This window comes from Strongylocentrotus purpuratus, unplaced genomic scaffold (genome assembly GCF_000002235.5).
Source record: "Strongylocentrotus purpuratus isolate Spur 01 unplaced genomic scaffold, Spur_5.0 spur5_scaffold_8, whole genome shotgun sequence".
Lineage (NCBI taxonomy): Eukaryota > Metazoa > Echinodermata > Echinoidea > Camarodonta > Strongylocentrotidae > Strongylocentrotus > Strongylocentrotus purpuratus.
Genome location: NW_022145614.1, coordinates 1,544,410 through 1,571,460, shown reverse-complemented (window position 1 = coordinate 1,571,460; position 27,051 = coordinate 1,544,410). Strand labels below are relative to the sequence as shown.

At 38.2% G+C, this 27,051-nt stretch overlaps 1 protein-coding gene and 1 long non-coding RNA gene across 2 annotated transcripts; one reads left to right on the top strand and one right to left on the bottom strand.

The window, feature by feature from the left end:
- The first annotated feature begins 95 nt into the window (after positions 1–95).
- LOC592799 (TBC1 domain family member 31) lies at positions 96–26,958 on the top strand. Its single transcript, XM_030975129.1, has 23 exons — positions 96–287; positions 1,230–1,385; positions 1,814–1,929; positions 2,600–2,778; positions 3,302–3,450; positions 4,397–4,556; positions 5,109–5,309; positions 5,849–6,064; positions 6,412–6,494; positions 16,399–16,545; positions 17,836–17,969; positions 18,716–18,849; positions 19,371–19,550; positions 20,147–20,326; positions 21,399–21,604; positions 21,912–22,047; positions 22,554–22,646; positions 23,217–23,357; positions 23,630–23,746; positions 24,100–24,177; positions 24,552–24,636; positions 24,932–25,012; positions 25,640–26,958. Exons 1-23 carry the CDS (start codon positions 211–213, stop codon positions 25,780–25,782), a joined length of 3,192 nt encoding a protein of 1,063 aa, XP_030830989.1. The 5' UTR covers positions 96–210; the 3' UTR covers positions 25,783–26,958.
- LOC115920158 lies at positions 7,129–8,594 on the bottom strand. The gene is made up of 2 exons (XR_004062210.1): positions 7,973–8,594; positions 7,129–7,211 (listed from the first exon to the last, which is right to left on the bottom strand). It is a non-coding gene; the product is annotated as an uncharacterized LOC115920158 (long non-coding RNA).
- Positions 26,959–27,051: the final 93 nt, after the last annotated feature.

Below are 27,051 nucleotides of genomic sequence, written 5' to 3'. Positions count from 1 at the left end.
TAAAAATCACAATACACGTATAATGCGTAGTGCATATGTGTAGACCTTATAATCAGATTAGGGTTCAGCGAATTCCATACTCCCTCTACGTGCATACAACGCGCTAACTTCAAAAATGAAGTGGAACCATTCAAACAGGGCTCATGAATAAAATCATAACAAACAAGGATTACTCTTTCTTTGAGGGACGATCTTTTCAAGAGAGCCGTTATGCAATATCTAGAACTGGATAAAAGAGAATCGGGGAAAATATGGCACAGAAAACCCAGCCCATCAAGTGATAATGGGTAAGTTTCTCGCTAGCTAGCTGAATTTGTACACGATTTATGACCATGCTAGCTCAGCTGTCGCACGACCGGGAGCGTCGGCGTCTAAGCACTTGACTTGCAGCCTCCACTTTCAGCCAGACCATACGAAGAACTTTGCGCATTGAGCGCTGGGGGGGGGGGGGGGGGGGGGGGGGGTGTTCAGTAAAAAAAAAAATCGTTTGAAGTGCTCACTAGATCTACCTGACCCCCCCCCCCCCCCCCCCATGTTGAGCAAAAAATATTGCGATACGTTAACGTTTCGCTGGTTTCATAAACTGGGAGATTGCGGGAGGAAGTGCATGGTGGCGGGAGTCTCCCGCTATTAAAGACTAGCTGGTGGGACGGCAGGAGAATGAGTGTGGTGGCGTGAGACTCCCTCCAAATGCGGGAGCATTGACAGCCTTGGCGCTGTAGGCCTAGGCCTACAGTGAGTTTACATGCTTTCATTGGACGCACACACAGCATTGCAAAGTGCAAACACATACAAATTAAAATAGAAAAATCAACAAGCATCTCAGAATGAATTTCCAGTTTTTACCATAAATAGTCTAGACCTATGACGAAAAGGAGAATTGTTCAAACTTCAAAAATAATTAAGTAACAAAATAAAACTTAAACTTAGGTGAAGAAAAAATCATAACAATCATAATTTTTAATGTAATTAATGTGCTGCGTGACGTACGGGACACTGCAAACCGTACGTCATGAGCACATTAATTACATTAACAATTAATTAAAGAGTTGGTCAGAAATAAAACTTTCCACAAATGAACTACCTATAATAGCCACAGCCTCATACCAAAAGATAGCCATTTAAATAATTTCATCTGTTATTTCTTGTTTAAAGTCTCTGAATGTCCCGTAGGTCACAAACCAATTAGCTTGGACCTGCCCTAAAATGTTGTGACTTTTTTTCTGCAGGTTGATGGTTCAGATCAGCAAGGCTTCCTCGGCTGCTCTCAAGTTTCAAGGTCATACCATTCGTTTCCTGCAGGCTGGATTCGATGCAAGTGGAGATAGGTTTATAGCTGGAGATCATCAAGGACACATATATGTCTTTGATCTCCATAGAAACAGGTACAGTTTAGTTTCTTAACGGTATAACCTAGCACTGTTTAAGACTGTTTTACTGTCATAAAAGAGATCAAACTTACCATCTGGACCATACAATATTGTTTTCAACATGTTATTATTTGATTGATCTTTTGTCTAAATTTTTGCTTTGAAAGCTGATCAGAGTGTCACAGCATAGAATGAATGAAACAGAAGTACATTCATTACAGTGAACTGAATTCAAAGCTCTTTTATCACCATCTTACAAAGCTTTCACATAAATGGATAGTTTAACAGACAAACACAAATTACACAATGAAAACTATGTTAACATCTTCATAAGATAGTGAAATTGTATTTGTCGTAATTGTTGTAATTAATAGCATGATCCAAATTTGTATCATAATTGATAGGACAATTTCTTTTACTTCTTATCTCAACCCATCTCCTAGGTTTCAACTTGTGCAAAAGTTGGGTATTCCATGCACTGCTATAGCCTTCACACTGAGACGTAAAACAGAGTACTTAGTTGCTTTGTCTGACTGCTCACTGAAATGTTATGACACAGGTAAGGAGGATATTTCATTTGAAAACAGCACTTCTATTATTTTGTTTATATTTTAGATGGGTAGCTGCACATGTAGTTTAGTCATAAATAGATAGATATTGATGCTTATTCTATACAGACATTTTTCATGAACCCCTCTTGAGCTTTGCAGAAAGTGTCCTTGTTATAAGTTGTGAAAGTGGGAATAGAGCGATTTAGATTCTTCTGTATTATTGAATTATACATGTATACCATTCATAGTGAGTAATTTCAACACTTCTTCAAAGTGCCTACTAGACTGACAGGTTTGTCTGTCTATTTTGCATGGGATTCGGCTGTCAGAATGTATAGTTTACATGGATATGGCCGCCTGTAATATTAATCATCTGCTTGCTGTATTTCCTTAGCTTCTACATTGTTATCTAATGAAGATAATGATGATAGTAATAATAATTTTTCTTGTTTATCCAGCATAGCCTCATCAATATTAAAACTGTTCTCCCTGGGGGGCCCTGCAATCATTATTATCCCGGCTTTTAATAGCCGAGCTACCAAGATAGCAACTCATTACATGATAAACTCATTAACGTGTAGTTCTGCCTTGTCATATCATTGGTAATCTACAACTTGTAAGTTTAACATCTTCTTTCTGCTTACAATGAAGTGCACCTCTTTCTTTTTGTGTGATTAGATACCAAAGAGATGGTTGCATGGATGAAAGGTCATGAGACGCCTGTCCACTCTCTGTCTGTCCATGCCTCAGGCCGCTATGCCTTGACCACCTCAAATGATACAGCTCTTCTATGGGATCTGGATACATTCACCAGGAAACGCAAACTCAATGTCAAAGATGATGTCAACATTGTCAAAGTAACTAAATGCTCTTGCAGTCTTGGTGTGAATAGGACATGATAATACAGGCAAATGTTCTCTTCATAGGCACTTGGAATGCACTTAGGAGTCACTTAAAATGTACTCAACCATGGGCTTTTAAAACTCTGAACCGAAAAGAAAAAAAATGTTCTTCATATTTAATAAAAAGAAGTGAATAAGTATTCAAAGCTAGATAACCTTAACTACATATTTTACATTCTATATTAATTACATGTAGCAAAAGTTTAATATGTTTGCTTATTTGGCTTCCATAGATAAGTGTATCTATAAGTGTATAGCCCAGCTATATTGCTGTCATTCATGATTTCCCCAGCAACTTCTGTTTACATTTCATTGTTTATATAGAGAGAATGAAATCAATTACCACTCCGTAAGTGGAATCTACACATTTTATTTATTTTTAACCGTTTAGATAACGGACTTCTTCATGGAAATTATATTTTGGGATTTTAAGTCTAGCAAAATCTATGTTCATCTTTCTACCATTCCTCTTCTCCAGGTTTTTTTCCTGCCATTGAGTAATACCATAATGACCTGCTTCCGTGATGATACCATGTTTGCTTGGGAGTCAGATACATTGCAGTGTAAATACCAGCTTCCCATCCCACCCGGTGATAGACCACATTACAAAGCATTTGCTACACCAAGGTAAGAGGCTGATCTTAAATTACTTTAAATTATTTAATTGCAAAGTATGTTTACGCAGAACTTTTTTAAATAGTTACCAGTCATAAATTTGCAGGAATTTTTTTCAAAATATATATACACATACATGTTGCAAGTATCAGGAATCTTACAGTTTATACACCTCCATACTTCTTGCATCAGAATTTTTCCTTTCTTTCTTTTTTAGTCCTGGGACCCGTTTGACAAAGCCTTTTTTCAATGACAAATGACAAAAATCAGTTACAAATCTGCTGAAGACCAATCAGAAGCGAGGATTTCAGTAGCTTATAACAAAAACTGTCATTTGTCACTGATGACAAGTTTTGTGAAACAGGGCCCAGTTCAGATATCAAATTTTCAAAATTGCATGGAATGCATCTGATTACAATTACGCTCTGCTAGCCTGAAAACAAGTGCTTTAATCATATCAAAACATGTTAGCTCTTTTGACAACACTTTATCTCAGTTGAGCATTTAACAGAGAAACTCCTTTTAGCCAGTGATAAAGATTTAAACCTCACAGCTAAGACTAAGCGATAGCTCAGTCGGTAGAGCAGTGGTCTCGTAATCTGGTGACCCGGGTTCGAAACCAAGTCGATGCGCTAGTGCCCTTTGGTAAGGCATTAATCCTCATTACCAGGTCCCTCGGAGAGGACCTAAAGCCGTTGGTCCTCTGGGCAGCGTTTCATGAGACCGTCATACTAACAAGTTCACCGACATCACATTGAAACGCGTGTTAACCTTAATACACGCATTTCAATGGGATGTCAGTGAACTTGTACTTATGACGGTTTCGTCAGACGCAGCCCTGGTTGCTTACTTACAAGCATTAATGCTTTCTTAGCAGTCAGGTAAAATAACCACCATCACCACCACATTGTATGACTCAGCCTTGTGTTGATCATAATCATATCCTTTGTTATATCAGAGATGGGAGGTTGCTAGTGACCGGTGGCAAGTGTCAATTCCTTCACATCTGGGCATTGGATACCAGGTCCCTTCTGAGAGTGATTGAGATGCCATCTAAAGTCAGAGCTGTCAAACAAATTCATTTCCTACCAGAGAGCTTTGATGGAGGAGCTAGTCAGGTAAACAAGAAATCCAATAATTTGTCCATGAAGAATATTTGGAGCTATGAGAAAAGTTGAATTGTGCATATACACAGATTGTTTTTAAAATTCTGTGATTGCCAGAGTAAACCATATTGGTAATCCAAATGTAACAAGGAGCAATGCATCATCTCAAATGGCATTATTAAATGACAAATTCAATTCCCTACATTGTAAAAAGGACAAGTTAAGTAAAAATTGATATCTCTAGGACACCGTCATCGTCCTTGATTGTCATGTGGAACCACATGAGTACTTTTAATGTATTACAGATATTGCTTGATTAATTCCATGATTGGAACAGGAATTGAAAGAGATTGCATCCCATTGCTAGCATTTGACTTGAATTCCACAACATAACTTACCTGTTAAATAATCAGAGCTACATACACCTATACATCATCATCATAGTTTAAAAAGACAGCCCATGTTGTACTGTCTATAACTAATGTAAACTGTTGTTTAAAAGTGGATAACGTTAGTTCTATGAGAGGAGAATTATATATTCCTTTATTGTATTCCATGCTGTAGATGGTTGGAGTCTTGAGCCAAGATGGACTGGTGCGTATCATACACATCCACAGTTGTAAACTACTCTGTGATCTTGGCAGCCTAGATGACCGAGTGGTTCATTTCACGGTCAGTCCCTCTGGACGTAACATTGTGGCCATCATGGAGAGTGGACGTATGAATATCTACAGTATACCTGCCCTCCTGGCTGATTTCAATAAGGTATTAATCAAGAAATATTGGGGTTGTGTTCACTTTAAACTAAATCATCAGTGAAAACTTGATATTTGTTGGAATTAATTTTTTTTTTATTGTAGTATAAAAGTTAGTTACAAGGTCCAGTTTTATTCACTCAAAATCTGGAGGGAACAAACACATCTCTATTTGTGAAAAGAAAATTGATAATTGTATGCAACACTTTACATCTACAAGCTGGACAAGTTATGAAGAAGACTGATAGACCAGTGATACATTTTCCACCAACCTAATGAATTACTTCATCCACACACTGGGCATACACTCAGTTTGATATCATCAATACTTTTTCATAATCTGCTTTTTTGCTTCTGTATTTCATACTTTAAAAGGATGATCTGTGATCGTAACCCACAGAGTTTTACCTTCAGATGGTTCATTTAGAGCCTTTGAAATGGAGTAAGTATCACTATAATTCGTAATGTGGGAACCATTGAAACTGCTTATGATTACATGGTATTTCAGATATTAATATTTACTTCTCTCTATATAATTTTTACACAAAGCCACCACCACCGCTTGTAAAGGCTACGTCAGATCACTCTCGTAGCAGCGTGACCTCTCGTAGGCAAAGGTCAACCTTGCGGTCGATGGCCCCTGGTGTTCTTGGATCTCAGTCTGTGATTGGTTCTGAGGTTGATAAGAAGCAAGGAGGACGTAGCAAGACAGGAAAGACAATGGATGGGACTAGCAGAGTTGGGATGGATGAAGATGATATTGAGGTTAGTAGGATCACTGCTCAGCATTCATCAAGCTATAACATAACCGTTGAGAACTGTTCATATGTCACTGAGAAATTAGATTTCATTATATTTTTTTTTTAATAATAAATGCTTGTGTCAGTTCTGTGGGGTACAATTGATCTTGAATACCTTCAAAATCTGTGATGACAATCTTCAGGTATTGTTCATCTAAGAAAATTGAAAATGGGAAATCATAAGATTCTCTTTTAGATTTTTGAGGGAATCGATTATCAATGTGAGCTACATTATTGTGCACTATGAATTAATTGTATTATTAAGAAATCTATGACATTTATGTACATTTCTTAATACTGTTATCTACACAGATTTCTGCCTTACCAGATGGATTGAGTATGAGCAGACTGGCAGCCATCTTGAAAGGGTATGGTGAATACCCTGCAAAGTACAGGTCAGTCACTGCAGTATGATTATATTTTCTTCAAAAGTTCAGTAATTTTTTTTTGGTTGACAGTATGGATACGATTCAAGGCTCTAAAAATGTTGGCATTGATGACAAAAATTATATTTCATGAAAGAACAGAGCATTATTTTTTAGAACAGCCATGAAACCAAAAAAGAGAGTTAAAAATAAACAAATCAGTTAGTGAGGCCTCCTAACACGGAATTAAATACCCATGAATGGTTGAATGGTAGGTCTGTAATCTTAACAATCATGTCTCCTTTGCTATAACTGTGCCATTGTACTATGGGTCTTCTTGTAAACGGAAAATTATGATGGCTATATCAGATTCATTGTGTTATTGTGTCCATTGAAATGATAGAAGAACTTATTTAACTGTACAATCAGAAAGGAAAATGTCCTGAAAAGTGTTTGAATATGGAATTAAATGTTGGTGTTCATTTAGTGTTGAAATATGCATGCATGATATACTCTTGAGAGAAGTCTGACCAAAAATCAAAACTTGAGAAGCATTTCAATGTTACGATTGATCCTTTGTGACCAATTGTTCCTCTACCTGAACTCAGCGTCAAACACTACATGTACTTCTTTGCATCTAAGTGGATTTTCTAATTTGTATGACTGTGACTTCCAAAACACCTCGACACCATCGACGACAGAACTTGACAAACCATGAAGATACCGTGCAAACAATGCAGGTTCAATCTGCAATTTAATGTAAACATATAAACATTTGTTTAGTCATATGTCGCCATTATAACTCATTTATCATGAAATGATACCCTTTTAGATGTAATAAACTTCACCTCAGTGAAATACAATACTGCAACCCTAGTTCACTTGTTTGTATTAATTCCTATTGTTATTTGCTTAAACCAAGATAAATTGTCATACAATTTGATCTATAATACTCTGTGGGTCTTTCCACACTTGTTACAATTAAATAAACCATTAAATTCCTTCATCGTATATGAACTGAATAGATTGTGATTAATGTAGAAGTCTACAGGCCTATACCTTCATAATCACAACCTTGACATAACAAATCAAATCATGCACTGCACCAATGTTTCTAGTGCTGCATGATAGTAATTTTGTCTCTCTTTTGTAGAGAGCATGCACACTCATTATAATCCAGCTGAGCTACAAACTCCATAATATGCCTCTTATAATTTCATATCGTTCATCTTTACTTTGATAGCTAAACAATACCTAAACGTAAATGCCCACATACGCCTGATTCATTATCAAAGTACATTACACGTACTGACAAGTACATTACATAATACATGCACACAAACCCGTGCACTTTCACATACACGTGCACTTTCACATACACGTGTACTCTCGGCCTTTCATTTATAAGGCATCACAAATGTCACTTAAATCTCATAATTTATAAAGCCAATAGGCTAGAAAGATACATTAAGACTTTAACTTCAAGATAACATGCATAGTTTACTCACATCATTGGGCTTGTATCGAAATTAGACAAATATCAATGGCATCTCCGGTTAACATAACATTTCCGAAACAGGGAAATTAGCAGCACGCCTAACAGCGCCTCCAAGCGGCCAAATCAGTACTAGCTTCTTATTTATCGCTAGTGACGTCACAGTCTTGCCTAAATCTAACCAAAAGGGCTTTCTACACACGACATCCCGGTCCCCTAAATGTGAAGCTTTACTGAACATTTAAACTAACATTCACTATGTACACTGTATTACATTCAGTTAACTCAACTTCATCAAAGAGGTGATAAGATCCCTTTAACTAAAAAACAGAAGTGTCAATTTTGCAAGAAATTGTTCTAAGTTTTCTATACAAATTTACCTGAAATATCATTTAACCTATAATCTTAATTTTAAGAATTATAGCATCACAACAACAACCACATGTAGATACTTGTACATGTATATTGTTTTAAACCAATATTCAACCATTATGCAAATTTATGCAAATCATGCAAATTATGCAAATTATGCAAATTTGCAGTTAAACCAAAACACATCATTGTTAATCTAGCTAAACCACTGCCAATAACAGTTGGTAGCAATACCTGAATTAAACATATCTTTTAACTCTTTCTATACCAGTGTGGTAAAAAACAAATATGCATTTGTTGGCATTAAACTTGGTCAACCACAAATTAAGTTTGTTTACTTCCTTGTGACAAACTTGAATATACTTATTGGTAGATCCCTCTTAACGTCTCCAATAACCACTTCACTTTGTTTCAATCAAACTTTGAACATACATGTCATTGTCCTTTATGACCTTATGCCATTCCTCTAGCAATAAATTGAGTCATTGTCCTTCCATCTGCTATGTATTAACACATCTTCTTTACCACTGGAAGCCTTTACAAACTCAACGTACATGTACTGTATACCAAATTACTAATGCAATGTATTCCAAAACATGCTATATGAAAAAATAATGAAATCATCCTTGCTACAACCCCTTGACATTTTCTGTGTTCGTTCTTAACAGACTGAAATTAGCAAACATGTAAACACCTATTTTTTCTTATTGCTAATTTTGTTTAACAATTCAGCATTCTGCTACACTGTATTTCCAACAAAGGTATTCAAAACTTTGACAAATAAGTCAACACCAGATATTAACCAGAATTTTCCAGAAAATTTATCTGCTAAACCTTGCATATATAATTTGTCCAGATTATAAACAAAGCTAACATGCACCAGCATGCATTAACACCTATACTGTTCCTGTGGGATAAAGGCATTTGAATATTGAATTTTACAAGAAAAATGAAAATTTAGCATTGAAAGTGACATTTAAGACAATAAATAAGCTGAATATGACTGTCAGTCCACGAGTCTTTGAGTCCTTTCAATTTTCAGTCTTTAGAGTTAATCAGTTTCTTGTCAAACGTGGCCGGAATATCTCTCAGTTCCATTCAGTTGTTTAAATAAACTTCTGTAGATCGATTTCGTCGATTTACTATGCTTGTGAACCGCTCAAATGAATCATCTTGTCGTTGCGCGACTCCACATTCCCTTTCCAAAAATGATAAGGCACAATAAAAAGAATCAAATTGGTATTCCTTTTATCACAATCCTACATCAATATATTTGATAATTTCCTATCTCTCAAATTTAGAAATCTCTCCAAAGTAGTTTAAACGTCGGCTTCCAAAACCAAACACAATTTGGAGATTGGTCTCACAAGCACGCTATTCTTTGTCTTGACTTCAACGCTACGGACGAAACCTCCTTTGTCAGGCATCGTCTTGAGAACCCTACCCAACTGCCACAAATTCCGCGGGGCGTTATTATTGACCACAAGCACAACATCACCGACTTGAACATTTCGACGCGATGCTACCCATTTCTCCCTCTCCTGTAGTTGTGGTAGGTACTCCCTTATCCAGCGCTTCCAGAAGAGATCAGCCATGTATTGCACTTGACGCCACCTTCTTCTAGCGTATGTATCAGACTCTTCAGTCATCGTTGGAGGTAGATGTGGTTTCCTATTCAGCAGGAGCAGGTGATTTGGAGTCAATGCCTCTACGTCGCTGGCGTCATCAGAAACCTTGGTGATGGGCCTATTGTTGATGATGCCTTCTACTTCGCAGAGTAGCGTATTCAAACTTTCGTCTGCGAGTGTTTGCTGCTTCGTCAGAGCGAGGATCAATTTCCTCACCGTCCCAATCTGTCTCTCCCAGACTCCGCCAAAATGTGACGCTCCAGGTGGATTAAATGTCCACTTTATGTTCCTCTGGAGTAGTTCTTCATTCAACTGGGCTTTATTCCACCCTTCTATCTCTCGTCTCAATTCCAACTTTGCTCCGACGAGGTTGGTCCCATTGTCTGATCTGATTTCCTTGACATTGCCTCTGCGAGCTATGAAGCGTCGTATTGCATCTATACAAGAGTCTGTGCTCAATGAATAAGCCATTTCAATATGAACAGCTCGTATGGCAAGGCAAGTGAATATCACTCCATAGCGTTTGACGATACTCCGACCTCTCTTTACTTCGATAGGCCCAAAGTAGTCCATGCCTACTCTCGTAAATGGTGGTTCATCAGGAATCAGTCTATCCTTGGGCAAGTCGGCCATTTTCTGTTGCATAACCTTTGCCCTCTGCCGCCTGCATGCAACACATCTCCCCATCATCTTTCTGATAGCCGTTCCAGCACCTGGCAACCAGTATCTTTCACGAAGAGTTGACAACACGTGGCTCCTGCCACTATGTCCCGTCTTCTCATGTACCTCTCTCAACATTAGCTCCGCCACGAGGCTTTTCTTTGGAATAATGATAGGATGTTTCGCCTCGAGTGGTAGCGCTGACCTACTCAACCTTCCTCCAACTCGAATCAGACCTCCTTCTATCTTAGGGTCTAACTTGTATAAACTGCTGGCTTTCTTTACACCATCTGCACCAGTTAGTGCATCCATTTCCTCTCTAAAGAAGCAAGATTGTTCATACTGGAGAATTTTCTGCTCTGCATACTTCATCTCTTCATACGTGATCCTCTTAGAGATCACCTCTGTTTCAACTTTCAACTGTGACTCTCTCTTGGTTCTCAGCCACTTAATGAATCTCCACATCCAGCATACAGCCCTCTTGAGCTTAAACCACGATGAATAGTGGTTAATCATCCTGTCTAAGGCTTTCTCATTACCCGTTTCTGTGCTGAATGAACTTGTATCTTCCTTGGGCAACTTGATTTCTGGATCAGTATCTGAAAGCTCTCCCACTATAAATGGATCAGTAGGCCAGTTCTCCTTTCCTTGCAGCAAGAATTTAGGACCGTGCACCCATCGCTGGTTGGTTTTCAGCTCCTCAGCAGTCAGCCCTCTAGACACGTCGTCTGCTGGATTGGATTTTGAATCCACATAATGCCACTGTTCTGGGCTGGATTTAGTTCTGATTGCTGCAACTCTATTAGCCACGAAAGTCCGGAACCGCCTTTCCTCATTTGTTATGTATCGTATGACGATTGTGCTATCTGTCCAGAAATGAGAACTTCCCACTAGCACATTCAGTTCTTGTCTTAGAAAGGCGTCCAGTCTTACACTGATTGCTGCTGCAGACAGCTCTAGACGTGGAATCGTCGTTTTCTTGATTGGTGAAAGGCGAGACTTTGACATCAACAGCTCACTGTGTACCTGACCATTTTCAGCTTTCAATACTAGATATGATGCTGCCCCATATGCTACTTCAGAAGCATCAGAAAAATGGTGCAATTCATACTCCACCACTTCAGGGAATTCATGGGGTCTTATGCATCTGTTCACTGCAAACTGTTCTATCTCTGGTAGTTCACTGAGCCACACCATCCACTTCTGCTTGTAGACTTCAGGAATAGGATCATCCCATGCAAGTCCCTTTTGACACAGTTCTTGCAAGATCAACTTCCCTCTTACGACGAATGGGCTTGCAAATCCTAACGGGTCATACATCGATGAAACAACACTCAGCAATCCCCGTCTCGTGAGAGGCTTGTCCTTCGGTGAAATCTTGAACCCGAGACTATCTGCCTCAACATTCCAGCTGATACCTAGAGCTCGATCAACTGGTAGGGCATCATGATTCAAGTCGACTCCAGTCAACTCCTTGGCTCTTTCCTCAACAGGTATTGAGTGTAGCACGGTGGGACTGTTACTCAACCATTTCGTTAGCCTGAATCCCCCTTTTCTGAGTAGTTCCCTGAGTTGTGCTGCCAATTTAATGGCCCTTTCTTCACTATCTGTTGACACAAGGCAATCGTCAACGTAGAAGTTTTCACGAACAGTCTTTACAGTGTCAGCCTCATAATCCTGCTGATTATCGACCGCAGTCTGACGAAGGGCAAAACTGCAAGCACTGGGACTCCATGTCCCACCGAAAAGGTGTACACACATGCGATAAACCTGATACGGTTTCGACAAATCTCCCGACGGCCACCACAGGAATCGCAGCACATCTCTCTCAAATGACGGTACTCTGACTTGATGAAACATCGCCTCTATGTCAGCTGTTAATGCGATACGGTCCTTTCTGAATCTAAGGAGTACTCCTGTCAGTTTGTTGGTAAGATCAGGACCCTGCAATACAGCATCATTGAGAGCTACTCCTTTACACTTAGCTGCACAGTCGAAGACTATGCGTACCTTTCCTGGTTTCTTGGGATTGATAACAGGATGGTGAGGAAGATACCATTTCTCTTGTCTGTCCTGAATCTGGACTTCAGTTGTGTTGTCTACACATACTTCCTCAGCATATCCTTTCTCCAAAAGGCTGGACATCCCTTCCTTGTATTTACCCATAAGGTAATCATCCTTGCTGAGTTTTCTCCTCAGTGACTCTAATCGCTGTTCTGCCATGTAGCGATTCTCAGGCAAATTTGGGTTCTCTTCTCTAAAGGGAATAGGCAGTTGATAGTGACCGTTGTCCATGCTAATCTCTTTCTTCCAGAACTCAGATACCTTCTTGTCATTTACTGACATTCCTCTATTATCATCATACAGGTATTCCATTCCTTCTAGCTTCCAGAATTTCTTCACCTGTTCCTCCAAACCAGCATTACTATCGTCTGAGATAAAGCTTGTTGAGACTTGGATATTATCTCGACCTTCTCTGTCTCCTAGGGGTCCATTCAATGTCCATCCTAGAACTGTCCTTACAGCATAGATCTCTCCAGGTCTACCTGCTTTTACCTCAAGGGGCATCAACGCCTCAGGAACATCTTGGCCTATGAGCAATGTGACCTGGCTTCTACTGACGACTGGAAGATTAAGACCTTGTAAATGTGGAGTCTTAGCTAGATCTGCCTCTGCTGCCATATTAGCTATGCTGATATTCAAACTGGGACGTGTGTGAACCTCCACGTCAAGCTCAGATTGTGTGGCAAGTCCCATGACTTTGATGTTTACTGCTTCACATCTTAACCGGCTATTCCTTTTCTCCAAGGTAGAGACAGACAGGATCTTACTCTTGCCTTTAACCTGCAGCTCATCCACCAACTCCTTAAGGCAAAATGAATTTGTCGATCCTGAATCGAGAAGTGCAAATGTCTCTACAACTGTATCGCCATCAGCTGCTCGTACCTTCACTGGTACTATAGGAAGAGCAACTCTATACCTTCCGGCCCCCGTGGCATTACTGCTTGCATGCGAAGAGGAAGCTTCACTGCCGGAAGCTCTGTCATCAGTCTGGGTCATAGAGTTGGATTGACCACTATCTCTCTCTGCTTTCTTGGAAGAAGAATTCCTATCTCCACGGCTAAACATCATCTGCTTCCCGGTATGCAGAAACTTTGTGTGCTTCTGTTTGCAACCCTTCACTGAACAGGTCCTGTTCAAGGTGCACTTAAAGGACATATGCCCTGGCTGTAGACAATTGAAGCAGAGTCTCTGTTCACGAGCAAAGTGGAAACGTTGCTCAGGATTCATATCCTTGAACCGCTGACAACCAAACAATCCATGATCAGCATGGCAGAGAGCGCACTTCTGAGGACTGAGCGATGCCGAGAAGTTTCCTTTGGAAGAATGGTATCGGTTTGGAATCGAAACCTTATCCTTGTCTTTGGCCTTGAAACTGCGCCCTTCTTTCCATCCTCCCTGAACTAGAGCTCCGTAGACGGGATCATTGATCTCTTCAGCAGCATCGTTCACAAATCGAACAACATCAAAGATTACAGGTGACCTTCCGGTATCACGGATTCTCTTCACTTGGCCAAGCCACCGACTCCTCAACTGGTAGGGCAATCTTTCGATCAGCTTCACTAATTCTCTCTGGGTACTCAATTCCTGGAGCACACCCATTGCCTTGAGGGTCTCTGTACAGGTCTGCAGCTCATCAGCAAAATCCCACAGCTGCTTGCAGTTGTTTAGTACAGCTGGGCCGTCCGTAACTCTCCTCAACCAGGCTTCTTCAATCTTGTGAGTGTCACCAAACCTCTCAGCAAGGAGCCCCCTAGCTCTTAGGTACCCTTGATCCGGTGACATCATCATGCAGCACTGGATGAGTTTCTTTGCTGCTCCTTCACAACAGTGAAACAGTCTCATGAGTTTGCCACTGCTGGACAATGACGTGTCCCCAATCATACAGTCGTATGATTGTACAAACTCATAATATTTTAATGGGTCACCATCAAATTTCATTAGTTCGGCACTTGGCAAATTTATGGATTCAAGAAGCTGCTGTTGTTGCATTTGGCCCTGCCTCAAATGACCTAAGATCTCGTAGTCCAAATGATCTCTGGATTCTCTGTGTGACTCATCACTGGCCTTTGGCGTTGACTCAGGTGCTCTTGATACCTCAACGTCAATGTTCTGCTTCTGAGGTGTATCCGTTGCAGGATATGGCAATGTGCTGTCATCATTGACAGACTGAGGCTTGAAGGTAACCTCATCTCCTTCACTAGCCTTGACAAGATCATCTTCATACTGGCGATAGACAAGCTCCTCTGCTTCCATTACTTTGAGCTTTGTCTTCAGCTCCAACTCAGCTTTCCTCTGCTTGAGCCTCAACTCTTCAAGCTCTAACTCCTGGTGCTGTCTAAGAGCCTCCACCTCAGCTTTGAGGACCGCCTTCTTTGCTAGTGCCTTTACTCTGGCACTGGAACTAACAGCAGTACTTCTCCCACTCTGGCTAACAGCAGTACTTCTGCCACTCTGGCTAACCGAGTCCTCCGGTTGTACTTCACTCATGTTGACTGCTTGGTGACTGCTTGGTGACTGCTTGACGTTCTCACTTATCCAAGTTGATATTGAACTTGATGTGACTTCCAAAACACCTCGACACCATCGACGACAGAACTTGACAAACCATGAAGATACCGTGCAAACAATGCAGGTTCAATCTGCAATTTAATGTAAACATATAAACATTTGTTTAGTCATATGTCGCCATTATAACTCATTTATCATGAAATGATACCCTTTTAGATGTAATAAACTTCACCTCAGTGAAATACAATACTGCAACCCTAGTTCACTTGTTTGTATTAATTCCTATTGTTATTTGCTTAAACCAAGATAAATTGTCATACAATTTGATCTATAATACTCTGTGGGTCTTTCCACACTTGTTACAATTAAATAAACCATTAAATTCCTTCATCGTATATGAACTGAATAGATTGTGATTAATGTAGAAGTCTACAGGCCTATACCTTCATAATCACAACCTTGACATAACAAATCAAATCATGCACTGCACCAATGTTTCTAGTGCTGCATGATAGTAATTTTGTCTCTCTTTTGTAGAGAGCATGCACACTCATTATAATCCAGCTGAGCTACAAACTCCATAATATGCCTCTTATAATTTCATATCGTTCATCTTTACTTTGATAGCTAAACAATACCTAAACGTAAATGCCCACATACGCCTGATTCATTATCAAAGTACATTACACGTACTGACAAGTACATTACATAATACATGCACACAAACCCGTGCACTTTCACATACACGTGCACTTTCACATACACGTGTACTCTCGGCCTTTCATTTATAAGGCATCACAAATGTCACTTAAATCTCATAATTTATAAAGCCAATAGGCTAGAAAGATACATTAAGACTTTAACTTCAAGATAACATGCATAGTTTACTCACATCATTGGGCTTGTATCGAAATTAGACAAATATCAATGGCATCTCCGGTTAACATAACATTTCCGAAACAGGGAAATTAGCAGCACGCCTAACAGCGCCTCCAAGCGGCCAAATCAGTACTAGCTTCTTATTTATCGCTAGTGACGTCACAGTCTTGCTTAAATCTAACCAAAAGGGCTTTCTACACACGACAATGACTTTTTCTTGTAATTCTTTCCTTTCTATTTAAAGCGCATAGGGACATGCTATCCTGTAATGTGTTATGCGCTATAAAAGAACTGAGTATTAGTATTATTATTATTACCTTGTTAACAGGATGTTCATCTGGAGATCAATGCTTAGATTACCAGAGAATCATGTTGCATTCAGTACCTTGGTTGATAAAGGTAGTCATCTAGCCTGGGCTAAGGTTCATGAGAACTATCCAATCAAGAGCAGGAAACTCCTACGTGTGCTTCAGAGGTGACTAGCAAAACTTGATAATGATATTACATTATCGATACTTGTAAAATCCTATCGTCATTCTACCTCACTTGAGATACATGTATACAGACCTGCCAACCAGTACGATTTAGTCGTATTTAGTATGATTTTTATAAGCAAATACGACAGTACGATTTTCCTCAATAAAATATGATTTTCAAAAAAAAAACAATATTTTTTTTAATTTTTTTTTTAAATAATTTTTTTAATATAATTGTTTGTGTATATGTGCCATTTTTAATGGCAAAATTACCATTCTGTCCTGTAAAGTATCCTACACGCATCTCACATCGGCAATTTGGGGATGTTCATTGGTTCATCGAACACAACAGTCGTGACAAAATCATGCATATTCAACCAATGATCCATTGAAAAATTTCTTCCTGTATGTAGGAACGGTAAGAGCCATTGATCCGCACAACAGTCTGTGTTTATTTTTAAGAATACAACTTTTGTTAGTAAAATACAAATTTTGGGATTGAAGAATACAGTTTTTGAACTCCAGAGGTTGGCAAGTCTGTGTATATTATTTTCGATGCATGACTATATCTTTGTTTTGATTGTTAATTTTTATTTTGGTTTACTGTCAACTCAAAAATTATTTTATTGATTTTTGTATGAGTGTATTATGTTAAATATATGTGAATCGCGATACCATGTAACACAATGAATTTCCATTGTTAAATGGACAATAAATATGAACCTTGTGAACCTTACCTTATATCTGCAAAATATGGGGAAAGTGTTATAGTTCATAGCAGTAGCATAATTGTTTTTCACTGTACAATCTGAAACTTATTATTGAATACCTGTCACTCCATGCCATATGAATTTGTAGATTTATAACTATAGTCTGGGAAACATACTCACATATCATTCACACCCCTGTATGTGACAAGGTATCCACATAGATAATTTGGCGGGTCACTCTCGTATGTGAATGAAAAAAAGTTCATTTTTCAAATTGTTTTCAAATTGTCCTATTCAGAAGCCATCTTACCCTTTGGACCCACTCTTACCAACTGGTTCAATAATTTGAATTATTGTCATTCCCCAGTATTGTAACATTACATTACACAAGTATTCAGTCTTTATTCATTATCTTGATTAGATGTTTACTCTCCCTCCCTCCCTCTCCATCTCTTTTTTTCTTCTCTCTCTCTCTCTCTCTCTGCCTCTCTGCCTCTCTGCCTCCCCCCTCTCTCTCTCCCTGACTATCTCTTTTGCTTAGTTTTTTTGATTACTTTGTCCTTTTGGTTTTCTCATCAGAACCCTATCAGCTTTAGCTCACTGGTCAGCATTGTTTGGTGAGATGGATTATCTCCCTCTTCTATCCTTTCCTTTCATCAAGCTCTTCCAGAACAACCAGCTTGTCTGCTTTGAAGTCATTGCAACCATCCTTGGTAAATCAAATCATGTTTTCATCATGTCTTCACCATCCAACATTGTTTCAGACACTGTGGCAATAAATATTGATATTTTCCGTAGTATTTCTCCTTCTTATAATTTTGTATATCATGCATAGCTATCTAAAACTGACAAATTGTTTAAATATGACACCAGTCGTTGGTTGTCAATATCAGTGAGTGCACACAGGGGTCCTGCTAAGCAGTCATTGAGAACCTGCTCAACGGTCTGAATTTGACCACGTGGACACAGGTCAGAGTCTTTGAAACCCTAGAGCTTCATGCTTGCAGCAAAGTGGCCTGCGCCTGATCATAGGTTGTTCAGCTGAACCCGGGGCTTCTTTGGAAGATTGCTGCCAGGAGGGTGAGAGGAACAAGCTTTATGATTTGGTGCAGCCTCTCAGGGGTAGCTGGTTCTGTAGCACCAGCAAACTCAGGGTATTTCTCCTGATAGACATGATTAGTTTCAGTTTGGTTAAGTCTTATCTGCCAATGACTCATCATCAACAAGTTTAAGGGAGTCCTGCATTCTTGAATAATACCTTCTCTCTTGTCAAGACATTGTAATAATGCCTGATTAAGAATTCTATCATTTGAGTCAAATCATTGTATGGATGTTTAAAGTAATCTTGTTGAGATGTGTAGGTTTTTATATTGAGTATTCATGACTGAAAGCTTTTGGTGTACCCTACTTGGTGTGCTACATATTCAAGGTCCTAACCCTCTTTTTGTTTCTCCAACAGTGAACTGGTGTCAGCATTGGTTTGAATACTTCCCCAATCCACCCATCAACATCCTAGGTATGGTGGAGAATGTTCTGGCCTACCATGACAGGAGACTGCTGGAGCACTTGGTCGCCTATGATGTCACTTCACAGGTACAACAACAAGAATGCAAATATGAACATCAAGTGTTCATCTGAAAGAATTCATTGAAAATGAAGTTGTTCCATTTTTTGTATGCAGATAGTATACAGCTGATAGATCTTTTCTGACTACTTCTGTGGTTTCATGGCTGTTCTAAAAAATAATGCTCTGTTCTGTTCTAATAAATCCTGAATATCTTTTTGACAAGTTCCACTTGTTTTTCATGCAATTACATACCGAGTACGATTAAAAAAATGTCACCTGTTATTCTTCTGATCCTACTATGAACCAACTAAAATATTTTGCAAGAATCTTTTATTTTAGCTTGTGTTATCTAAAGAGTAGTGATCTCTCTATTGTTTTTGTCATATTTTTGTCAGACTACTTTGCTTTCCTCCCTGGTCTTTTTTCTTTTCTTTTTCTCATTTGGATTTTATTTATCTAGTTCATTCCTGTGCAATATTCATTCCTGCCTCATATTGTGACAAATTCAAGACGTACCTGCCTTTTTTTCACTATTTTGTTGTTGCAGTTGTATGCGTGGCCGATCATGCAGACGCTCTTCTCAGAGGTAGTGACGAAGGAGGAATGGCTGAAGCTCTTTGATCATGTCTTCACCAATCATCCATCATTCCTGCTCCTACTGGTCGTAGCTTATCTCACTGGATCAAGAGTAGCCTTGTTGGCATGTACCAATAAGGATGATTTCAAGGCAAGGTTTTTAACATTTGTTGTGAAAAATATCTTGTAATCTTAGCAAGGTTGTTGCCTGCCATAGTTGTAGTTTTGTTGCTATGTAACAACAAGCTATGCTTCTAGTTAGTTCCTCTTTTTCTAATATTTTTGTTGTTTCATTGCATATTTTTGTAATATAATTATTATTTGTATTATGTTTTACATAAGAAATAAAATCATTTGAATCATAACGATAAGGACAATTTTATTTTGTTCTTTGTTAAATTTAAGGTCAGTTACTTGATTGAAGACATTACTATAATGATATTACAAAACCTGACAATATACACATTAAGAAGGTCGAGTCATACCTTGACGTGACTGCTAGAAGTATTACCTCTCTAGGCTCTCTAACAGAGAATGCTCAGTTTTGAACAAACCTCTGTATTGCTCTCAACTATAAAGCTTCTATGGTCAAGTATTGCCTTCATAAAGTCACCAAGCTGCACTCCTTCATGCAAACAGGACCTCTTTACAAGCTGTTTGGAATCTCTTGTGACTGTAATCTAACTTCCTATCATCAGTCTCTGTCATTAATGTGAGTGACTGTAAATTCTCACTATGATTTCACAGTACTTCTTCCATCACCGCAATGCGATTGACATCAACTCAGTGATTAGTGAGGCCTACCGTATCCAGGAAGGTACCCCTGCTGACATTCATCCAAAGAAGCTTCTAGACGATCTCCAACCACTCACCAGAGGACAGTATCCAGTCTTCAATAAGTATCCCAAGTTCATTGTAGACTATCAGGTTAGTACTAAACATCTCGTCTGTGACTCTCAGTTTATACCAAGCTGTACAGAGGAAAGACAGGTTAAAGTACAGGTCAATTCTCTCACTGAAAGAGGGACATTGTTCCACGTTTTTGAGGCAGCCACTGTAAAATACTTTTCGATAGATGAGATGAGAGTGTAGATTTGGGAATAATTAACTTATATTCTTCAGCTACTTAGCAAAGGTTAGGAGCTGGTGTATATATTTGGAGTTCTACCCTGTACCCTGAATTTCTACCATGCTGTCAAATTTTATAAGAATCTATTATTGCTCTGGTATGTAATATGTATTCTTCAAATATATAATTTCCTGTTCTGTAAAATAATAATAATGATAATAGTGAACATTTATAATGCACCATGTCTGTCAAAAATGACACTCCTGTACACAAGGTTTTGAAAATGTTGTGCACTTTTACACCTATTTTATGATTAAACCCAAGTTTACAGATAACAAACAATTAAATAAACTGAGATCAGATAAGGAATATGGTTTTAATGAGCTGATAGCTTTATAGGTTTCTTTCTTTCACTATTGTTTTGCTTGCTTGCTTGCTTGATTGCTTGTCCGTAATACTGTACATGCTTTTTCATACACTGTTAAATGTTTCAACAATTGCTTTTGAAGCTTTTATTGATGATTAAAGGAAAGTTTAACAATGTTAAATCTGAGATGAATGGCCCTACGTGTTATCAGTGTCTGTGATATGGTGTAATATTGAAGCCCTAAAAAAAATTGGGCATCAAAATGATAATGTAGTGCCTCAAAAAAAAAGTAAAAATCTTTGAGTGAGCGGTTTTACCATACTCATGTTCCCCAATAGACTGTAGTGTAATAAAAAGCATTAGGAAAACAAAAAATGAAGTTTCGATTTCCAATCATAAATATCTTGATAATCAGACAGGTGATCGGCTTGTAAAAGTCATGAGGTTCCTAACTGACCTAAAGATTTATAGCTATGATTGCAGCATGAGCTAAATCCAGGATTTTGTTTCAGAATCTGAGGCAATGTTACTGAGTCACTTTAAATGATTTGCTTGATGTTTAGTCCCAGGAGAGGGAGAGAATCCGTGAGGATGAGCTGGAGTACCTCCACCAGAGGGAGGCAGCAGCTGAGCTCCATGCGGAGCTCGGCAGGAGACGAGCTGAGGAGGAGGCATGGTATAGACAACAGGAGCTACTCAAAGAGGCTGAGGAGCAGAGGAGAGTGCTCATCGCAGAGGAGGAACAAAAACTGGTGGACCAAAGAATTAGGTAAGATGTACATCCAGACAGATCATAAAGGGATTGGAGGAAATGAAATTAATCAATCGTTAGTCAAGATTGTTTAGAGTCAAGTGGGCTCCTGGTTAAGGGCTTAAAAACTTGTAACACTTTGTCAAAATTGCTTACATGTGCATCTTACTCTTAGACTTTGTGCTTATTGAATATATATGTTTAAGTGATATTTGTTAACACTGATACTAAATCTGTTGTGACTGTTTATCAAGATGATATTGTGGTCTTTGGTGTGTGACATTCCTGATGTTTTGATCGGTTGATTGAATACTTTCTTCACTAGACTTCAGGCAATGAAGCGTGAGCTGCAGATGAAAGAACTCCAGTTATTAGATGGGACTCAGAGGAAGTTTGTTCATCATCAACAGAATCAGCAAGAGACTCAACTTAGGAGACTAGATGATGAGATTGCAAGGAAGGTAAGAGAGAAATCCATTAGTCTTACCTTCTTTCCCGTTCCCTCTCTTTATTGTTCCATCACCATGTTGGTCAATTCGTTGGTTGCCCGGTAAAAGGTCGCGTAGCGTGTGCGCTTGTAAATAAGGGGGAACCGAGAAAAACGCTTTTGAAGTTTATACACCTACTTCAAGTGCTTAAAACGACAATCTTTCTATGTTCCATGAAGCCAAAACTATTCTTAGAGAAAGATATTTACCAGATTTATTATGTTCTCAAATATAATTTGCAAATATATCTTTCTTTCGCTACACTACCTTATGCTGGAAACAAAAAAGCCCAGATGCGCAATGTAACTTCCCGGGAAAAAAGGTAGTGTAGCGCTACGCGGCGTTTTGCCGGGCAACCGGCAATATAAATTTTATTCTTAGCTGTTTTTTTTTGTCTGAAACATCTTCTACTGGTAATATGTTCCATTATACTGAATAAAAACAATGCTGACTCTTTGTCATTCCTTTTCTCATTTTAGAGTATTTTGAGAGAGCAAGAGACTCAGGCTGCCATGGATGATATTGAAATCAGACGAATGGATCTTGAAGCACAGAAGAAAACGCTGGAACAGGTAAAGAAAACCAGGTGTTTATTGCTGATGGGTTCTTAATGACAACTGTGATGATGATGAGGATGATGAGGATGAAGATGATGATGATGATGATGAAGATGATGATGATGATGATGATGATGATGATGATGATGATGATGATGATGATGATGATGATGATGATGATGATGATGATGATGATGATGATGATGATGATGATGATGATGATGATTATGATGATGATGATGATGATGAAGATGATGATGATGATGATGATGATGATGATGATGATGATGATGATGATGAAGACGGTGATTATGATGGTGATGATGAGGATGATGATTATGGCAATGATAATGATGAGGATGATGATGGTGGCAGTGGTAATGAAGCTGATGATGAGGATGATGGTGATGATGATAATGTGGAGGAATGTGATAGTGAAACAGCCTCCTTTGAAACTAGAGTTTGGTAGTGCTAAATGACATTTCTGTTGCCCCATCTATTTTAAAGAGGCCCCATTCGTCTTAATGTTTGGCATGTTGTAGATTGAATGCATGTATTCAGGAGAGATTTTTCTTTGTTGTGCAGGAGCTTGCAAGGACTGCATCATCTTCCACCTACCAGCAGCATGCGGAAGCAGAGATGAGGAGAAAGAGAGAGGAGATGGAAGAGAGACGGCAAGTTAGACAGGTGGAGAATGAGAGAGATAAGTTGCATGCAAGAAGGAAGGCAAGTATTTAATGTGTAGTAGTAGTGGTGGTTATTTTACCTGACTGCTAAGAAAACATACATGCTTGTTAGTAAGCAACCAGAGGACCAACGGCTTTAGGTCCTCTACGAGGATTGTGTATACATGGTTGTTGAATGGAGGTACAAGGGATAGAGGTTTTCAGAAGACCATTAATTGGATACTGAAGACATTATTAATATTATGTGTGTATTATTTAATTTATGTACATTCTATGTACTAAATGACTATGTAAATTTGATCCTGATTGTAGATTGTCCAGTCTGATGTAGCAAGAGCCAACCTGAAGCTAGCAGACACTTCCATGAGAAGAGATGAAGAAGTGCGGAGAAGACTAGATGATCTGGAAAAAGAACTTAGAAGTGCAGAGGTAAGTTCTGCTCGTTTCACTTTGTAGGAAAACTACCAAAAATGAGTATTGTTGTTAATGATATCTTGCATTTCATTGAAGCTGACATGTAAAACATTTGAGCTTTTAAAAAGATCTTCAACTTTATGAATCTCTGAAAATTTGCTGAACCATGGTAATCTAAAGTAGAGAACATACAAAGACTTATGTAGTATTGTGTCTTTATTTTAAGAGGTTATAAGTTTCTCCTTTACTAGCTGACAAGACTGAATGGTGAATATAAATTGGTATCCCCTTCAGGAAGGAAAGGGTTAACTCCAACATTCATGACATTCCTAAGAGTTTATTCTTTCTTTTTATTTCTTTGCCACTAGCTATCCAGATTGAATGATGAGAACAGAGAGATAGAAGAAGAGGTTCAGACAGTGCTACACAGGCTAGCTGATGCAAAGGTATGTCCTAACCCAATCATAACAGCAGAGATGAAACAAACATGCTTTCTAAATACTTTGTATGTACTACCGTATTGAGATTGATAAACCAAACACCCATTGTGTAATATAGGGCCATTAGGATTGAATTTGCTTGATGGCTAAATTGGGTTCGTAATTAATTTATTCAGGTCTGCAGTTGACTTGTAAGTAGGAATAAAGAGCAGTAAAATCAATAAAAATCAATTAAATAATCAAGACACACTGAAAATAATGAGTACTTAATGTGCAATACTTTATGGTTGTATCTCCATTGTCATACTTCTCCAAATGTGTAATACCATTTTTTTTTAAATGTTGTATATGATCCAATCATGTTTAATTTGACTTTACAGCGTGACCATGCAGTTCGTCTTCAGCACGAGTATGATGATTTGAGATCTAAGTCCCAACCTGGCCAGCTTCTATCTTCACTACAAGGTAAAATGACTTATGTGCTCTGTATTCAGCAACTTGGATGTCATGTCGTAACAGATGGGATTTTAAAAATATATAAAAATAATCAATTTTAGCATGTGATCGAGTTGGAATACCCCCTGCATTATTGCCTGTATAATTTCTTGATGTTGATACCAGCGACTTCTTTAGGTTGGTAGTGAATTTGTTTTTAAAAGATGTTTTATCAGGTGTTTTAAAAAAGATGTTTTATCGGGTGTTTTAAAAAATATATTTTATCGGGTGTTTTAATGCTTAGTACTGGTCATGTTTTATACAGGTGAGAGGAGAGAAGGTGAGAGAAGAGAAGGGATGCCTATCCTGAATGATATCAGTACGTCTACAGAAGGAGATGTTCCAAGTAAGTCAATTCAAGTAGATGCTTGTGTATACATTTATTCAAAGGCGAAGTCCACCCTGATATTAATGTAGTTTTAATAGAAGCAGAAAAATGAGAACAGCACCTTTAAACATTCATAACTTTCTTATTTTTAATTGGAATTTACTCAAATTTTCAATGACCTGTTCCTCTCAATTTTCTACTCCTATTAAAACCAATTTAATAGCAAGGTGGACTTCCCTCTCATATGACCGTCTCACAAAATTATGACCTTGACACCGAGATCATCACTAGTGGGATCAGTATACGTCCACTAATTCACCCCCCCCCCCTTCTATTCTTAAATAAGAAGAAGGGTACAAACAATCAAAATAAAAACATGTCCCATCAAAATTTATTGAATATCACGACTCATGAAAGAAATGTCTTTGCAGTCTCCATACCCAGCTTGGACTGCACATGTCATTGTCCCATCTCACAAGGTTCTAGGTTCCTTGCCAAACCTATATACACCCTACTGAATATTTTAGAAGAAAAGCTGTATTTTCAGATATGTACCCAAAGTTCATTTTGGATCAGAATAAATGGATGTAATTAGGATAAATAAATGTTTAATATAACCAGTGTAAATATGTTTTTGTCTTTCAGTATCTCTTGATCGAGGAAGACAGACATTTGAGGAGAGAGAACGTAGATTGTTGTACGAGGTCCAGGAGCTTAGGAGGAAGATAGCTACAGAAGCCATTAGAAAGGAACCACCACCAAGATATCCAGGACCAGACAATGACTGATGGGAAAGACTAGCTCTTGGGGTTTCGTGTGCCGTTCGTGGTTGAAGGTACCGCCACCTGTTTGCAGTGGGTCATAGATAAAGCTTTTGATTTCATACATGTTCCTTATGACAAACACATAGAATGCATGTCTGATTTATTTATTGTAGAACACGATGTATTTCCATTTTGTATTTATTAATGAAGTTACTGAATAAACAAGAAAATGGGTGTTATAAGTGTCTCTGAGTCTGTCAGGCTGGAACTGCATTTTTTTTTTTACACACAGTTCTTCCATTCATAAAGTATTTTGCAGAAATATTATTTGAGGCTACCATTGCATCCCATAGGTCGGACACTTGTTCAAAGTTTAGTTAATGAATAAATGGCAGACAATATTTTCATGGGCTTGTTATATTAAGCTGTGTTAGTGTACACTAGGTCAAGCATACTCATGCACACTGATTTTACAAGGTGTTTTTTTTCCCATTCAGTTCTATTCTTCATGATCTTTGGGAGTTCCTGCCTTTTGTTAGTGTAATTGATCTAAAAAGCTGGTCATCCTTCCCATGTGAATTTGAACGGATGTGATTGTGCTCGATTACAAGCTGTATCAATATTACTGGTACATGAAACGTAATTGACATATCCATTACCATTTTGACTAAAACACACAGATCAACCCCTAGAATTCATTCAACAAGGTCATGTTAGGAACACAAGAATGGTTTAAAGTACAGAACAACTGATCATAATATAAGTAGCCACTTTGCTGAAATACCTGTGCAGTTTCTAAAAATAATATTTCATTTGTTTTATGAAAAGGATATGTTGCATAACATAAAAAACAGCATGCAATTAAAAAACAACTAATTAACCACTCAAAGAAGACTGTAAGAGCTTCTTGGGTTTATTACTGATCTGTTGATACAATGATGGTGTAATGGAGAGCAAATTCATTCTATAGCAAGATATCTGAGTTGAAGAAAAGCAAAAGTGTAAATTACAATGTAAAATGAGTAATTTACCCAGCCAAAAGGTAGTTTGTGTGTAAATTTTATACATAAAAGTAAATATAGATAGTGTACAAATAAACATGTAATGCTGATGTATAAATTGAAAATACTATGTGAAATTTGAAGAGAAAAAAAAAACTACTTTCCAGGTTGTTGTGAAAATAAACTGAAAATACCTATACAGTGTGATATTATGGAGTGTGCATATTTTGTGTCACAAAAGTTACCAAATCTCAATCAATACAGAATAAATGTACAATGAAACAGGGACTTA

Bases quoted from the DNA above. Each gene is read 5' to 3' on its own strand.
- LOC592799 (XM_030975129.1), top strand. From the start codon at position 211: ATGCAATATCTAGAACTGGATAAAAGAGAATCGGGGAAAATATGGCAC. The intron at 288-1,229 runs GTAAGTTTCTCG...TTTTTTCTGCAG, and splicing joins AGCCCATCAAGTGATAATGG to GTTGATGGTTCAGATCAGCA. The intron at 4,557-5,108 runs GTAAACAAGAAA...TCCATGCTGTAG, and splicing joins TTGATGGAGGAGCTAGTCAG to ATGGTTGGAGTCTTGAGCCA.